Source organism: Anomaloglossus baeobatrachus, chromosome 2, assembly GCF_048569485.1.
Source record: "Anomaloglossus baeobatrachus isolate aAnoBae1 chromosome 2, aAnoBae1.hap1, whole genome shotgun sequence".
Classification (NCBI taxonomy): domain Eukaryota; kingdom Metazoa; phylum Chordata; class Amphibia; order Anura; family Aromobatidae; genus Anomaloglossus; species Anomaloglossus baeobatrachus.
Genome location: NC_134354.1, coordinates 19,665,384 through 19,683,276, shown reverse-complemented (window position 1 = coordinate 19,683,276; position 17,893 = coordinate 19,665,384). Strand labels below are relative to the sequence as shown.

The 17,893-nt window shown below is 44.4% G+C and overlaps 1 protein-coding gene across 1 annotated transcript in view; it reads left to right on the top strand.

Annotated features, from left to right (window-relative positions):
- ARHGAP31 (Rho GTPase activating protein 31) overlaps nucleotides 1-5,761 on the top strand; it is a 176,797-nt gene extending 171,036 nt beyond the window's left edge. Inside the window, exon 12 of the mRNA XM_075334901.1 lies at nucleotides 516-5,761. Within this exon, the coding sequence (XP_075191016.1) occupies nucleotides 516-2,678 (2,163 nt within the window). The 3' untranslated portion in view covers nucleotides 2,679-5,761. The remainder of the gene's footprint in view (nucleotides 1-515) is intronic.
- The last annotated feature ends 12,132 nt before the right edge of the window (nucleotides 5,762-17,893 follow it).

The following is a 17,893-nucleotide window of genomic DNA, read 5'->3' as shown; positions in this document are numbered from 1 at the left end:
ACTGAACTGGGAGTCTCAAACTAGACTGGACCTTGGAATATAGTTTGTAGCTGTGAGATTGTCTATACTCTAGAGCAAGACCAATAAAGAGTGGGTAGCAATGTAATACCTGTCTGCACCGAGTCTAACAACTCCTCTCTAACATTAGTACAAGGATTTCCAGCTAGGGCAACCAATTTATTACCCTTTATTGGATTGGTTTTTTTTTTTATTGTTGTGTCAGATATAGGTCCCATTTTTAACCTTCAGAGGAGGCCATTGTTCGTAACATCTACCGGTAGTTCGAGAATGAACAATTGGCTACTTATGCTCTGAGCTGTCTCCATTTTGTTTTGTGGGAGATATCATGCTGGATCAGGTTCAGGAGACCCTTGTTCTCCTTTTTTTCAGTGTCCTAGAAATCTTTAATGGATATAAATATTTAAACATAAAGTTGAGAAGAACTTAAGAACATTTGCTATTTTTTCCATTTGTCAAACTTTAATTTACTGTTTTTGTGTTTTTTCTTTTTTAAGGATGATGATGCCTCCATCAATCTACTGGATCCACTTTGGTCAAATATCCAACAAGAGCTTAAAATTACAGAGTCCGAGGAAGACCTTTCTACCCATTTAGAAAGTACCATGGATCCTAAGAGACGTTCATCACCTCTTACTACAACTGATCTTCCTGTAGAATCTGATGGGGTTACTGATGGCTTATCTAGTCTTCGTACAGACTTACTTTCGGAACCTGTAGATGATGATGTAATAAAAGATGCCAAATCTCAGAAGGATAACCTCATTGCTTCAGATACAAATAAACTGGAAATTAGCAGCACTCTACCTCAAGAGTTCCAGGAAAGCACAAAGCAGGATCAACCAGTAATTGACGACCAATTTTCAGAGTTGCCGACTCTTGGAAGCTCGATGGAACTGGCTTCTGATAAGTCTGACAAGGATGATGCAAATATAGAAGAAGGCACTAAGAAGGAATGTGGCAAGAAGTTGGAAACGAGTGTGGATTTAGAAAAAGTTAAAAATATAGAATATAAGGTTGATGAAAGAAAATCAAGCGAGTCTTTAGACAATGATGACTACGATATTGAGGTCGAAAGTGTACACACATTTGAGCTTGAAGAATTTTGGGAAGATCACCACTGGATAACAAGTCCACTGCATTCTCCAAAATTAAAGAACTTTCTTGAGAAGGAAGCACCAGCTGTACCACCAAAGAGAAGAGGAACCACCGGAGAATTGTACAAAAGGCCAGAGTTCACTCGTAGTTTATCTCTGGACAGTAAAGACAGTAGGGCAAGTCAGTGGACCATGAAAGTTGCCGAAATGAAAGCAGATGGAGGTTCATACATAAAATCAAGAACTGATAAAATATTTAATCTAAATAGGCAGAGAGAACCAAAACGTTACCCAATGATATCTAATCTTCCCGAGGTGCCGGTGATTGGAAATAAGAGTGATAGCTGCACTATTAGTAATGAAACAAGTCCATATTTAAAATCTGGGATAAATATGTCATGGGAAAGGGATGGTACAAACGTAAACTCTACCATGCCCTTAAATGATTTAGATAATTTGCCGAATACCCAGGACATACAAATGCCACCTACTGTTTGTAATCAGGTGGAGCCAATTGAAAACCGAATTGGTAAAGACCATGAGGTCTCGGAGAAACCAAAAACACGACCAACATCTTTGACCTTAGACAACACCTCAACATCAGGAGCTGCCATTTTTACTTTTGAAAATGCAACCCCTCCTGAGTCTATAAATCCAAAGAATCAACAGATTCACCAGTCAAGTACAGTGATGACGATAGCTCTGTGTGACCGGTCACAAAACCTGAACGAGAAGCCATCCTTACCAAATCAAAGTATAGATGTGGACTATACATCAACGAATCACCATCCGATGAGTCGGCGCAATTCAGCTCCCGTGAGTGTATCTGCCGTTAGGGCATCATTCATGATAAAAATGTGTCAAGCCAAAGCAGTGCCAGTCATACCACCGAAGCTTCAGTACACTCAAATACCACAACCTTTGCAGACAGTAAATGCGGAGTCCGAAGTCCCAGATCTGGAGAAAAAAGATGTAGTGAGTGAACCTGACCTGAGACCAAAGCAGCCTTTACCACCATTGACTGGACATAATGACATTCCAAAGACTCCAAAAACAGAGGTCAAACCTGTAGAAGAGAAGGAAAACAATGACCCAATTACTGCAGATAATTCCCATCATTCCGGTTTGAACTCCTCTGCAGACATCAATCATAGCATTCCTTTAGATGCCCCAGTCCTCCGTAGGAAGCGGACTTCTGATGGGGAAGCTTCAGTAGATATACCTTTGTCATCCAAAATGGAAAGATCTTCTGGACTTTCAAGGTCTTCATTTCGGGCAAGAGCTGGAAGACCTCAGAGTCTAATCCTCTTCAGCCCACCGTTTCCCATTATGGATCACCCTTCCATTGACTCAAAAATTCTTCTGAGTCCTATTAAGAGCCCAATCCAGGCAAACCAAGAATCCACGGGTGAGAACCAAAGAACGCCGGATGGGGTTATACTCCGGAATAAGATGACAATCCCCAAAAATGGTCAAAGACTTGAAACATCCCCAAGTTGTTTTTACCAACCCCAAAGGAGATCTGTCATCCTGGACAGTCGGAGTGGAAGGCAAATTGAGTGACATCTTCCATGAAGGTTGTTGAAATGTTCGTTGCAACATGTTTTTCCCTCTAAGAACTTTATTTTTTGGCTTTTGCAGTTTTTTTTATTTTTACTTTTACTTCCCTTTTCTCTACACATTAACAATAATATATAGCTGCAGTGCAGTTCACATGATCAGACTAATCGATATATAAAATACTACATGGCGGTCACTGTATACGTAGAATGCGTTTCCAAGAAGTTCCTATCAGTCTTCAAAGCACTTTGAAAAAAAAAAACAAAAAAAAAAACAAAAAACACCCAAACAAGAGATGGAAAAAGCATCTACTCAATCACAATCGAGGCGACCATATTGTGGACATGTGAATTTTTAAAGAAGGCAGACAACGTTTTTTTGAAATATTTAATTATTATTATTTTTTATTTTTAAGTAGAATTACTTTAATTTCTTTCTGTATGTGAATATAATGATAAGCTTTCCAAGCCTCCAGCTCGGCCGTTTCAGATTATGCTTTCCACAAGAGGATTTTGTGTTACATTACCCGAGATATATAATTATTCCTGATGGGTTGGAGTGATTAAGTCTGAAGAAGAGGTGGCCAACTTTATGGCTGATAACTTGTGTGTCTATGGTCACCAGTAGATGGAGCTCTTGTTGGGCTTGCTATCATTTGTCTAGTACTTGATGTCCCATTTCGTGGTTACGCCAAACAATACAATCCTGACAATTGTTGGTGTGACAGAGAATAGTGTGAAGAAGGTTTTATAGATTGTTTTATGATAAGAATCCCAAAGATAATAATACACTAGAAAATTCCTCTAGATTTGTAGTGTTAGTGATTGTGCAAGTTTTGCTAAATGTGTTACTTTGTTTGTATGGTTCATATTAGAAACTCACAAAGTAGATGTACTGCCCCTATGTACCAGAATAAAACTACTATAATACTGCCCTTATGTACAAGAATATAACTACTATAATACTGCCCTTATGTACAAGAATATAACTACTATAATACTGCCCCCTATGTACAAGAATATAACTACTATAATATTTCCTCCTATTTCCTCCTATGTCCAATAATATAACCAGTGTTAGATTCCGCAATACTGCCCCTTATAGACAAGAATCTAATATGTACGACACTGACCCCTAATTACAGCTACTGTCCTCCAAGGATACAACTATTATAATACTGCCCCTATGACCAAGAATATAATAGTATAATACTGCCCCCTATGACCAAGAATATAATAATATAATACTGCCCCCTATGACCAAGAATATAATAATATAATACTGCCCCTATCAACAAGAAGATAACTACTATAATACTGCCCCCTATGTACAAGAATATAACTACTAGAATACAGCCCCCTGTGTAAAAAAATATAACTGCTCCCTAATTTCAGCTACTATCATCCAATACTGCCCCTATGTACAATAATATAACCAGTATAAGATTTCATAATACCGCCCCTTATAGACAATTTAATAAGTACGACACTGAACCCTAAGTACAGCTACTACCCTCCAAGCATACAACTATTATCATACTGCCCGCTATGAACAAGAATATAACTACTATAATACTGCCCCTATGTACTAGAATATAGTTACTATAATACTGCCCCCTATGTACAAGAATATAACTACTATAATACTGCCCCCTATGTGCAATATAACCAGTACTAGATTCCATAATACCGCCCCTTATAGACACTGCCCCTCTGACCAAGAATGTAATAGTATAATACTGCCCCTATGAACTATAATATAACTACTATAATACTGCCCCTATGTACAAGAATATAACTACTATAATACTGCCCCTATGTACAAGAATATAACTACTATAATACTGCCCCTATGTACAAGAATATAACTACTATAATACTGCCCCTATATACAAGAATATAACTACTATAATACTGCTCCTATGTACAAGAATATAACTACTATAATACTGCTGCTATGTGCAAGAATATACATAACTACTTTAATACTGCCCCTATGAACTATAACTACTATAATACTGTCCATATATAACTACTTAAATTTTGATACTTGCTTAATAAGTATAACATCGGCCACCTATGTGTAAAAATAAAACTATTATAAGGCCATGTGCGCAATAGAAATTGACTTTTTCTTAAGGAAAAACTGCACCAAAACCTCAACGAAATCCGCACGCGGTTTGATGCCGATTTGCCGCGGTTTTTCCGCAGGTTGGTCCCTACGGATTCGCAGGTATCTGCGCAAAAGAAGTGACATGCTCATTAATTCCGCAGCAGAAATTCCACGAGTATAAAAAAAACCCGCAGTGTGCGCACAGCATTTTTTAAAACTTGTAGGATTTGCTGGGGAATGACTGCAGAAATATTAGACACATTTTCTGCAGAAAATCCGCAGCGTGCGCACATAGCCTAATACTGCCCTTCTTAACTGTTATAATACTGCCCCTATGGCTAGAATATAGCTACTATAATATGTTCTAACTGAACATACAATAAAAAAATGAACATATTTAGCAAAATTTGCGATATAACATTAACATTAATAAATTAATAACTAAGTATTTTAACTTTTAATTTGCTTTTCCCAACATAAGCCCATCGGAGGAGTGATATTTGCTGACAACTCATGTTGTAATTCAGTAGAGATTGCATCACAGGGTTGTCAGATACGGCGGTGGGGGAGGGGTGTATTATACTGTATGTACACAGTAAGCGGTCTTATTGTATTTGTGATGTATCTACGCCTTGTCCCTGAAGTGTATAATAATAATATAAATAACAAGAATATAAGTAAATATATATAAGAGGAGAGGGGGCTGTGAAGAAGACCCCACAACTGGACCAGACGACTTGCAATCAGCGGTGCTAATTTAATTGTATTTTTCTTGCATTCAGATAAAACTGGAATCTGTGGATGAAGTTTTCCTATAATCTCCTGGTGAGGGGGGGCGTCGGCGCTGCTCATCACACCCAGCGGTGTCTGGGCTTCTTTAGTGTGAGCAGCGCCCCCTGGTGGCTAAACGTCAGATGTCATTTGCAACTTTTTTTTATCCTGTTATCTCAGTCCAGTTTTTATTGCAGTTCGGTCTGGAAAAATAAAATAAATTTTATACAAAAAAAAAAAAATTAAACTCGTCGACTCTATTTGTCTCATGTTATTAATTATATAAAAAAAATGAATAGATTAAGAGGACGTCATTAATGTAGGGACAATTTGCGATCGCTCACCTGACAATACTGATGGCCATAGATGTTGGACGTTCTAATTTTTAAGGGAAATATAAAACAGTGTGATCCTATGTTTCTCTATGGAGTCTGTGGACTTCTTTTCTACGCCCATTCTGCTAAAATAACGAATGGCGTCTTCATCGGGGATAGATCATGAGTATTAGACCAACTTCTCTAAACTCTATGACCGCCAGGGAGCTCGGAATCATGACTGGATCTGATTAACTAATGATTCCTCCCAGCTGCCTATAATCACATAGCTATTACTTTTCCATGGAAGTGTATGGAGAATATTGCAACCAGGATATGGCAGTCAGTGGTCCCCGTCCTCTTCAGTAAGAAGTTCTCAAGGGTGGGACCAGGATCCAGGAATTTTGTATCATAACCCTATATCGACTACTGGTGCAAACCTTTACACCTTAACACTGGCGGACACGAACGGAAATGGGCCCTCTGAAGACCAATAGCTCAACATTAGTGATGAGCCGGCACTACTTGTATTGAGCAGTTGGATTCTCGGATGGGCGTGACTCATGTACTGAGTATAATGGATATTAATGGGGAAATCGAGCATTTTTCCTTTAGGATTTCCTGTAAAAAAATGCTCTAGTTCCCTATTGTGTTCCATTTTACCTGTGAACTCGAGTTGCGCCCATCCAAGAATCCAACTACTCAATACAAGTACCGAGCACCCGAGCATGGTAGTGCCCACTCATCACTAGTTACCAGTACTGAGCACCCGAGCATGGTAGTGCCCACTCATCACTAGTTACCAGTACTGAGCACCCGAGCATGGTAGTGCCCACTCATCACTAGTTACCAGTACCGAGCACCCGAGCATGGTAGTGCGCACTCATCACTAGTTACAAGTACCAAGTGTGTTACTAATGGTAATCTTTCAGACTGTGGTCCCAGCTCTCATCAGGTCATTGATCAATTGATTCCTGACCTTTTTCACAATCATCCTTAACCCACAAGGTGAGATCTTACATGGAGCCCCAGACCAAGTAAGATTGACAGTCATCTTGTGTTTTCTTCCGTTTTCTAATAATTGCATCAACAGTTGTTGCCTTCTCACCAAGCTGCTTGCCTATTGTCCTGTAGCCCATACCAGCCTTGTGCAGGTCTACAATTTTGTCCTTAGACAACTCTTTGGTCTTGTCCATGGTGGAGATGTTTGAGTGTGTGACCAGGTGTCTTTTATACAGGTAACAAGTTCCTACAGGTGCAATTAATACAGGTAATGAGAGCAGAGTAGGAGAAAATATAACAGGTCTGTGAGAGCAAAATTCTCGCTGGTTGGTCGGTGATCAAATACTTATTTCATGCAATAAAATGCAAATTAATTATTTAAGAATCGTACAATGTGATTTTCTGGATTCTTTTTTATTTTGTCTGCCACGATTGAAGTTACCTACAGATCTCTCCATTGTTTGTAGGTGGAAAACTTGCAAAACTGCCAGAGGATCAAATACTTATTTTCCCCACTGTAAATAGTTACATGCGTTTGTGTGGGGGTTTTTTTGTTTGTTTTTTAACATGCATTTTTATCGCTTTTTTTTTTCATCTTTTGTTGGTATGTTATGCATTAAAGCTGCTTTTTTTTTTTTTTTTCTTTTTAAAATCTCCTGGTATTTTTTTTTCACAAAACTGAGATGCCAATCACATGCGTTTTTGTTGTTTCCAATCAGACTTGTGTAACGGGGTGCCAGGGGTGCCTCGGGGGTTGTAGTCGTGGCCCCATTTTCTATCAGGCTAACCCCCGGCTCCGCCGTCACTATTGGGACAGGAGATTGCTTGATGGGGCAGAGTGTGGTGGTGCAGGGAATGCTGGCAGACGTATAAAGATTTTTCAGACGAAGATCAGTTGAATCAGAAGGCATCTTTATTGCACGCATCTTCACAACAGTGGCAACAATCTGATGGCGACGTTTCACAACTTCTGCTGGGGGAAAACCTCTTCTGGACGTCTCCTCTAGTGGGGATGTGCCCGGCTACTCTACTTCACCTAGGCTCCCACTCCGGCTATCACAGACTTGACCCACACAATTTCTGCTTCACCCTTGAGGACACTTTTTCTCTCCTTTCCTTCGCTTTTCTGTACACCCAGCTCCCACACTCTGCCCCTGCTGTTCCTTCTCCCCTGTCCCGGACTCGACTGCCTTCAACACACACTTCTCTCCCTTCCCCCTAACCTGCCGGCTCCTCCTCCCTCCTGCACTGTTTCTATGGGGACAGCCGTCCCACCCGGGCTCTAGGGGGAAAACCCACTACACAGTAAAAACATTTTTATTAATAACATCAACATTAACTACTTTATCTACCCCTGCATGGGGTATCTTCAGGGGAAAACTGCGCCTCCTTGTAAGGGGTCCGTCCACCCCTTACATTCCTCCCCTCTTTCTGCCTTAGCCTCCCGGCAAGGCTCGCACCTGCAAAACACAATTTAGCAGCAAGGCAAACTTTGGATAAAACATTAAAACCTTCTTGAACAGAGACAACCACTGAGCGTCCAAGTTCGGCGCCCGGAGTCCCTCCCTGGGAGCTCCCGGTCTTTGTAGGCAGTGTGCCCGGAGGCCTTCACAGCACTCCCGGTCTTTGCAGGCAGGAGCACAAACAATAAAGTCTCCGTTTACATCACAGAGGAAGCCCCTTGCACAGTCCGGCATCAGGCTCCTTCCGGGCTCGGTAACTTGAACATGGTTGCAAACGGTAAACCTTTCTCGGCTCTTTCAACAATGCCGGTACTTAACACGAACATGTCCATTACCTCCGGTCATTACGGGTCACACGGGATGGTAAGCGCGCTGCCATTCGGCCCGCTGGACCCTCACATAATCGGAGAGGGACTGACCTGGCAAGCGGCGTAGCCTCCGGAACGGTTCGTAATTGGCTGGTGGTTCTAGCGCCTCTGTCTCCGGTTTTGCCTCCTCAACCCCCGACGGGGGTGACGGGGTCGCTGAACGGGACGGCTGGGGACTACCCACGACGATCACCGGGTGTGTGACCATACTCTGGTGAATTGCTAACACCGCCGGTGTCCCCTTTTCTGGGTCAGCACTCAGTCCTGTCATGACTTCTGGCGGCACCGCCAGCGTGTTTCTCGGCCGGGAAATCGCAGCCAGCACCGGTCTCTGTTGTGTACGTCTCTGGTACTGACACTCTTCCCATTCAATCTCTTGTTGCCACTGTGCGGCCTCTTGTGCGGTGGGCATCCGTGTCACTCCCACGGCAAATAGGCCCCGGCATCCAACTTCTCTCCGGAACTTTACTTTCTCTCCCGGGTACAGTGTATGGAGGCGTTGGGGTAGCCCCTCAGTGTCTAGATTAACCCGGTTGTAGAAACAGTGATCCCCGGTCGCATCATCTTCGATGAACCCGTAGCCTCCGGCCTGATTGAATTTGACCACGGTGCCAACGGTACACTGCCGATCAAACTCGTCGCTAAGGGGACCGGCCATCATCTCACGGGCCACGGTCTCGGCCAGCAACCTCTCTTGCACCGGGTCGGTTTCAGGCGGCGGGGACTGTCGACGGGTCAGGCTTCCTCGGCTGTGGTCCGCCTCGGGCATCCTCTCCCCAGGCTGGTTGCCACCAGCGCAGCCGCTGCAGCTTGCTGCTTCCTCTGAGTCTCCATCTCACTTAAGGTCAGTTGTTGAGTTGGCGTCTCTTGCAGCTCTTCCTGTAATGGCGCCAGGGACGGTGGAGATGCTGGGGAAAGTGGAGGCGGGCCTTCTTTTCCCGCTCTTGTATACACTCCACCCCCAGTCTCACACAGCAAATCGCCCCAGCACAGGCGACACCTCTTTTTTCCTGCAACGCCGCCCTCTTCACATGTCTTCAGCAACATCTTGGGGCCGGCACCTCCCCTCTTTGAGCGGCGCACTCTGTACTTCTTTTTCTTCGCCGGCCAACTCAGGGTCTTTCATTTGGCGCCAATTCTTCGCGCGCTCGCTGTGCTCGTGAAGACGGCGGCCATCTTACCGCCGTCTTGTGCCTGGTCCAACGCCTTAGGCACCACTTGGTCTCCATCTTCTTGAATCGGGACCCCCTGCAGATAATCCGGATCCTGCCGACTACGCCACATGTAACGGGGTGCCAGGGGTGCCTCGGGGGTTGTAGTCGTGGCCCCATTTTCTATCAGGCTAACCCCCGGCTCCGCCGTCACTATTGGGACAGGAGATTGCTTGATGGGGCAGAGTGTGGTGGTGCAGGGAATGCTGGCAGACGTATAAAAATTTTTCAGACGAAGATCAGTTGAATCAGAAGGCATCTTTATTGCACGCATCTTCACAACAGTGGCAACAATCTGATGGCGACGTTTCACAACTTCTGCTGGGGGAAAACCTCTTCTGGACGTCTCCTCTAGTGGGGATGTGCCCGGCTACTCTACTTCACCTAGGCTCCCACTCCGGCTATCACAGACTTGACCCACACAATTTCTGCTTCACCCTTGAGGACACTTTTTCTCTCCTTTCCTTCGCTTTTCTGTACACCCAGCTCCCACACTCTGCCCCTGATGTTCCTTCTCCCCTGTCCCGGACTCGACTGCCTTCAACACACACTTCTCTCCCTTCCCCCTAACCTGCCGGCTCCTCCTCCCTCCTGCACTGTTTCTATGGGGACAGCCGTCCCACCCGGGCTCTAGGGGGAAAACCCACTACACAGTAAAAACATTTTTATTAATAACATCAACATTAACTACTTTATCTACCCCTCCATGGGGTATCTTCAGGGGAAAACTGCGCCTCCTTGTAAGGGGTCCGTCCACCCCTTACATTTGCATCAGTCGTGACCGTGCTTACCTCCTAACTTCACGCTTCTGCAGTGTTGGCATCACTTTGCAGTCACCAGGCACAGAATACAGCAATAAATGGAACAGTTTTTGCATAAACAAGTGCACGAGGCTTCTGTTCTGCTCAGATAGATAATACACGCTACTGAGATCATAACTAGAGTTGAGCGGACTGCAAATAATCCGGGTCCGGCGGATCCGCGGCAGGTTGACAAAGAAGTCCAGATCCGATCCGGAATCCGGCCCCATATATGTCAATGGGGGATTGGAATCCAGGACGAGAGAGAGAGAAGAGTGAGAGAAGAGAGAAGAAAACCCCCCCCCCAAAAAAACTAATCCGGATCGTGCAGCCGGATTCTCGGGTCCGGGTCAGACCCGGATTGGACGCTGAAACCGCGCGGATCCGGATTTTTTCAGTTTGGGTCCGCTCAACACTAATCATAACTCTGTGGCCTATAGACCTCGAGCTCTGTCCTCAGGGCCTCGTTGTACATCTCCTAATACTCCAATTCCACACTCGTATACATCATGTTACTCCATTGTTGACCGTATACTTTTATTGCAGTATCATCAACATGTGCTGCAGCCCAACATTCTAGCAACTTATTTGACAAGAGGATGACTAGCGTTCGCTACCACCTTATTACGTGATTATGTGTTAGATAGGTAAATTAAATTGTGAACCCCATTAAGAACCGGAATTGTTGGCATGGAGGCATTCTCTGTGCCGTGCTGCAGAACATCTCTGCGCTATACAAACTATAGTGGGAAATAATTGACAATGTTGGGGTATGAACGTTCTTTTACGGCTGCTGCTTTACTCGGCTTTTCCACGAGGTGGCGTCAGTGCTAATGTCTGGTACAGAGCAGGTAGGGACACTGAATCCACAAACCACTGTACAGTAATAAAAGTATATTAACCCCTTGCTGCCTGCGGAAATTATCGGACTAAAGGCACAGTCTTTACGTGCTGTTTTTGTTGCCGCTGATCACTCATCACTGCCAAGCTGAATAGGGGCGCTCACCTAAATCCAATTTGTTTTTTTTTTCTGTATTGATACCGCATATTGAGCTGTGCATCTAATCCTATTGTGTGATACCATCTGCCAAAACAGGTACCTAATCTCATCATGCATCATCTCACCATGCAACATACTGTCTGCTGAGCTGAGTTACATGAACTGATACAAACCCACAAAAAAAAACAACACCAAACATTAAAATTCACGATGTAAGGTAGAAAACAAAAAAATGACAATGTGGTGGTGGGGGGGGGGGGGGTAACTTTTGCAATGCAGTGTGTTAGGTGCCCCTGTGTATCCTTATTGGGGGTCATGTTGAAGAATCTGCACTTTTTTCTATAGCCCAGATATATATACGCTTCCTAAGCTCCTCCCACTACAGCGCGTACATGAAGTATCACTTCTTTGCTGCTAATCTGAGCAGAAAACGGACGGGATTGGGTAAAGGCCACTTTACCACGCAGAGATAAATCTTTGGCAGATCTGTGGTTGCAGTGAAATCATGGACATATTGTTCCATTTGGACACAGCAACAAACCTGACACTGATTGTCCACAATTTCACTGCAACCACAGATCTGCCGCAGATTTATCTCTGTGTGTAAAGTGGCCTTAACTCCTCGCATCAGAGACAGTCAGAGAATCCTGCGCTACTGGTTTCTGCTCCAGATATCACCATACTTAGAATATCTCGAATGTTTACCCCGGGGCGGTCACGTCAGTACACTACTGAGCTAAATATAAGAGGCATCTTACCATCACAGCTGTATGCCGTTTCCTATATGGCAGTGTAGTTTATGGCACTATGAGGCAACATTCTGAAAATCTATAGAGACATTAGGCCATTTTTGGTAAGATTTGGCCTACTCGGCCCTGCTAAAAGGTTCACAGAGAGACAAAGACAAGCGTGCAAATATTTTAGCTACTTAATTAGTAAGAGTAGGGGTCACATCTTATTGTCCATATTATGGCCGCAGACTTTATGGTGAGTTAAGTTCAGCAAAACTTTCTAGGTCACAAGGCATAAAACTGTAGAAAAAGAAAATAACAAAAGTTCGCAATTTTAAGGAAAAAATAAAAAGGATATAGTTGTATTCATCCTAAAACAGCACCACCCCTTTCTACAGGTTGTGTGTGGTATTGCGTATCTACACCATTCACTTCAATGGAAATGAACTGCGCCACCAGGCAGAAACTACTGACAGGCGTGGCACTGTTAAAGGAGGAAAGCAGCCACATTTTATTTCTACCCAAGTAACTAATGAATTCTTCAAGACCCCCTTCGTGTGCGTGCGTGTGTGTCAGTCAGTATCGCAATATAATATGTATTTATGCATCGCCCAATCTCTGGTTAAAGTCCCCTAAGGAAATTAATACATTTTATAAGTGTTGAAGAAAGAAAAAAAAAGAAAAGTTTGAATTGTCTTTTTCCCATCCCTTGAAAAATTAACAATAATTATTATTTCTGCCTCTACAAACCTACCAAAATATAAAAATTAACTCCTAATGTATCCCAAAAATTGTATCAATAAAACTGTAGTTCGGTGTGCAAAAATAGTAACTGTGTCTCTGTCTGTGTGTCTCTTTGTCTTTCTGTGTGTCTTGTCTGCTTCTGGATCTCTCTCTTTCCTTGTCCGTGTGTGTCTCTCTTTTCCTGTCTCATTGTGTCTGTCTGTATGTCTGTCTTTTTTCTTGTATGTCTCGGTCTTTCCCTGTATTTCTGTCTCTTTCTGTCAGTGTGTCTTTTTCCCTGTTTCTTTGTCTGTCTCTTTCCCTGTCTATCTGCCTCTGTGTGTGGGTGTCTGTCTGTCTGTCTGTCTATCGCTATCATATTACCTGACACAAAACCTTCTTGTACTAATGTCCTTTGTTGCCTATAGCAACCTCTCACAGTTCCTATTAATGACTTGTAGCTCACAACTCCATTGACTTTAACATAAGCAGGTTTTTTGGCAAATAACTGTAAAGCGCAGGGTTAAATTTTCCACTCAGAACATAGTCTGACGTTCCCTGAGTCCTATGAGGCGTCTGTGCAAAATTTCGTGATAGTAAATGCGATGGTGCGAATTCCTTTGGCGGACACACACAGCTGTATCATCACAGAAGTATCATGCTTCCAGGTCACAAGGCCTTAAGAACAGTGGCAGACTTGAGTATTTTTGCCGTTTTGACTCACTTGAATTGTTGGGGGTTTTTTTACTACATTTTATGATAAAATTAACGGAGTCTTTCAAAACTAAGTCTTACAGTTAAAATGAAGCCCTCATTTGGTTAGGACGAAAAAATAAGTTATGGTTCTTGGAAAAAGGTGGAGAAAATAATGAAATCACAACAAAATTTGCTAACACCCCTAATGGTCACGCTACCTCTCACTGTCTCTTGCTTACTTCTTCCCAGCTATAGGCCGAGCCATGATAAGCCGCCATCGTGGCATCAGCCTCATTCATCGAATGATGATGGTAAAGCTGTTTGCACTGCCCATAGCAACCAGAGCCCAGCTTTTATATTACTAGAGCAACCAATCAGAGCTCAGCCAGTCAGCCTGCATTTTACCAATGCAACCAATCAGAGCTCTGCTTTCATTTTACCACAGCAATGAAATCACAGTTTATCCAATCAGCGCTCAGCTTTCCTTTTACCTCAGCAGTGTAAGAAATGACTGATGCAGTCACCTCCTTCCTGTCAGTCGGGCGATTCTCTGCAGAGGGCAGGAATATTAGGTGAGTGCAAGTACAACATGGTGAATTTGATAATGGCGGCCGATGTACACGAAGGATTATTCACAGAAACAACTGTTCTGCTAGGCAGACCTTCCTGATCCAGTGATAAGCCGCATACACTGATATGAAAGTGGTGCTGCCGAACCCATAAATAGCCATCATGGGGCTGATTCATCTAACAGTTTGGTCCAGAAACCTGACATTAAACGATGCAAAATGTTTTGCCAACTTTGTGGGGTTTTTGTCACCAGCTAGGGCGCCCTATAGGTGGCAGCCATGAAGAAGGGGGGTGTGGACAAGGCAGGCTAATATTATGCATTGCTTATATAGTGCCATCATTCTCAGCAGCACTTTACAGACATCACTGTCCCCATCGGGCTCACATTTTAAAATTCCCTAACACTATGCCTTTGGAGCGTGGGAGGAAAACCATGCAAACACGGGGAGAACATACGAATTCCCTGCAGATATTGTCCATGGTGAGACATGAGCCTAGCACGTCAGTGCTGCAAAGCTAATAAAACCATCATAATTAAAGAGCACCAACCAGCAGGATTTTGCTGTATGAGGTAAAGGCAGCTGTGCCGCCCCCTCGAGGGGTTCTCCGGACACGGGGGGTCACGTGCACACTCCGAATAAAAGGGACGTATTTACAGTGCTGGCCAAAAGTATTGGCACCCCTGCAATTCTGTCAGAGAATACTCAGTTTCTTCCTGAAAATGATTGCAATCACAAATTCTTTGGTATTATTATCTTCATTTATTTTGCTTGCAATGAAAAAACACAAAAGAGAATGAAACAAAAATCAAATCATTGATCATTACACACAAAACTCCAAAAATGGTCCAGACAAAAGTATTGGCACCCTTAGCCTAATTCTTGGTTGCACAACCTTTAGCCAAAATAACTGCGAACAACCGCTTCCGGTAACCATCAATGAGTTTCTGACAATGCTTTGCTGGAATTTTAGACCATTCTTCTTTGACAAACTGCTCCAGGTCCCTGAGATTTGAAGGGTGCCTTCTCCAAACTGCCATTGTGAATCTCTCCACAGGTGTTCTATGGGATTCAGGTCTGGACTCATTGCTGGCCACTTTAGTAGTCTCCAGTGCTTTCTATCAAACCATTTTCTAGTGCTTTTTGAAATGTGTTTTGGGTCATTGTCCTGCTGGAAGACCCATGACCTCTGAGGGAGACCCAGCTTTCTCACACTGGGCCCTACATTATGCTGCAAAATTTGTTGGTAGTCTTCAGACTTCTTAATGCCATGCACACGGTCAAGCAGTCCAGTGCCAGAGGCAGCAAGCAACCCCAAAACATCAGGGAACCTCCACCATGTTTGACTGTAGGGACTGTGTTCTTTTCTTTGAATGCCTCTTTTATTTTCCCGTAAACTCTATGTTGATGGCTTTTCCCAAAAAGCTCTACTTTTGACTCATTTGACCAGAGAACATTCTTCCAAAACTTTCTCAGGTAAGTTTTGGCAAACTCCAGCCTGGCTTTTTTATGTCTCGGGGTAAGAAGTGGGGTCTTCCTGGGTATCCTACCATACAGACCCTTTTCATTCAGACGCCAACGAATAGTACGGGTTGACACTGTTGTACCCTCGGACTGCAGGGCAGCTTGAACTTGTTTGGATGTTAGTTGAGGTTCTTTATCCACCATCCGCACAATCTTGCGTTGAAATCTCTTGTCAATTTTTCTTTTCCTTCCACATCTAGGGAGGTTAGCCACAGTGCCATGGGCTTTAAACTTCTTGATGACACTGCGTGTCGCGGGCGGAGGGGGCGCGCTCACTATGTTCGGGTCCGGGGACTTCTGCTGCTGCTCGGTGGCTCGAGCGGTGGGCTGGACCCGGGGACTCGAGCAGCGCTCCTCGCCCACGAGTGAAAAGGGGGTGGTTTGTTTGAGGAGATAGTTTGTGACGCCACCCACGGGTCGTGGTGATGATGGGCACCACCGCTGCTAATGACGGGGATCCCAGGAGCGATGGCAGGGAGCAGCTAGGATGTTGTCCCCTCCGTGGGTAGGGGGTTGGTGATCCCGGGGCTCGGTTGTGGGACGGGGAGACTGGATGGCCGGGGTACAGGGTTGCAGGGGCAGCGCGGCGCGGTGCCGGATGGCACTGTGGTACTCACTCAGGCACAAATTCACATAGTCTCTGGTAAACCAAACGGCTGGATGGACGGGTCCCGCAGCGGGCTGCAGTGTCTTTGCTCTCCCCGGACAGGTGATGGTGGCTGTCTTTCCCTGCACCTGTGTAGAATGTGTCGACTCCGATGGTTTCCCAACGGTAGTCCGCTCCTCGGCGTATTGGTACCGTAGGAGCCCTTTCGCCCGCAGGCGCTGGCCCTTGGATCTCTAGCCTGTGGTGGTGGCTGTGTATCCTCACGGTGTGGACTGTTGCCTTTTGTCGGGTCTTGGGTGTTAGGAAACCCTGGGGTTCCGGTTACTCTCGGATTTGACCTTTGTCGGCGGCTCCAAGCCTAGTCGGGGTCCGATGGCCCTGCCTTTGTGCTTCGCTTCACTCCGCTCCCTGGTTCGGTACCGGCGGGCCACCGCCCGACCCCGGTCCTACGGTTCCGCAGCGATCTGCAGACGGCCACCACCGTCTGCCAACCTTGCTGATAGTGCCTGGGCTCCTACCCAGACACACACAGTCTCCGACCTCTCACTTTGACCTCCAAACACTGTCACTTTTCCCACCTCCAGGCCTGTGAACTCCTCGGTGGGTGGGGCCAACCGCCTGGCTCCGCCCCACCAGGTGTGGAAATCAGACCCTGGAGGGAGGCAACAAGGTTTTTGTTTGACTGATATGAACTGTCCAGGGGAGGGTGTGTGTGTGCTGTTATGTCTGTGAATACCTGGCTAGTCCAGGGCATCACCTGCGCACCGTAGACACAGGAACTTTCAGGTCTTTGGAGATGGACTTGTAGCCTTGAGATTGCTCATGCTTCCTCACAATTTGGATTCTCAAGTCCTTTAGACAGTTCTTTGGTCTTCTTTCTTTTCTCCATGCTCAATGTGGTACACACAAGGACACAGGACAGAGGTTGAGTCAACTTTAATCCATGTCAACTGGCTGCAAGTGTGATTTAGTTATTGCCAAAACCTGTTAGGTGCCACAGGTAAGTTACAGGTGCTGTTAATTACACAAATTAGAGAAGCATCACATGATTTTTCAAACAGTGCCAATACTTTTGTCCACCCCCTTTTTTATGATTGGTGTGGAATTATATCCAATTTGGCTTTATGACAATTTTGTTTATTTTTTTTCATTGAAGACAAATTAAATGAAGATAATACCAAAGAATTTGTGATTGCAATCATTTTCAAGAAGAAACTGAGTATTATCTGATAGAATTGCAGGGGTGCCAATACGTTTGGCCAGCACTGTATACGGGGGTTGTTTGCAAAATGTCTGACACCACCCACGGTGTGTGGTGATATGTAGC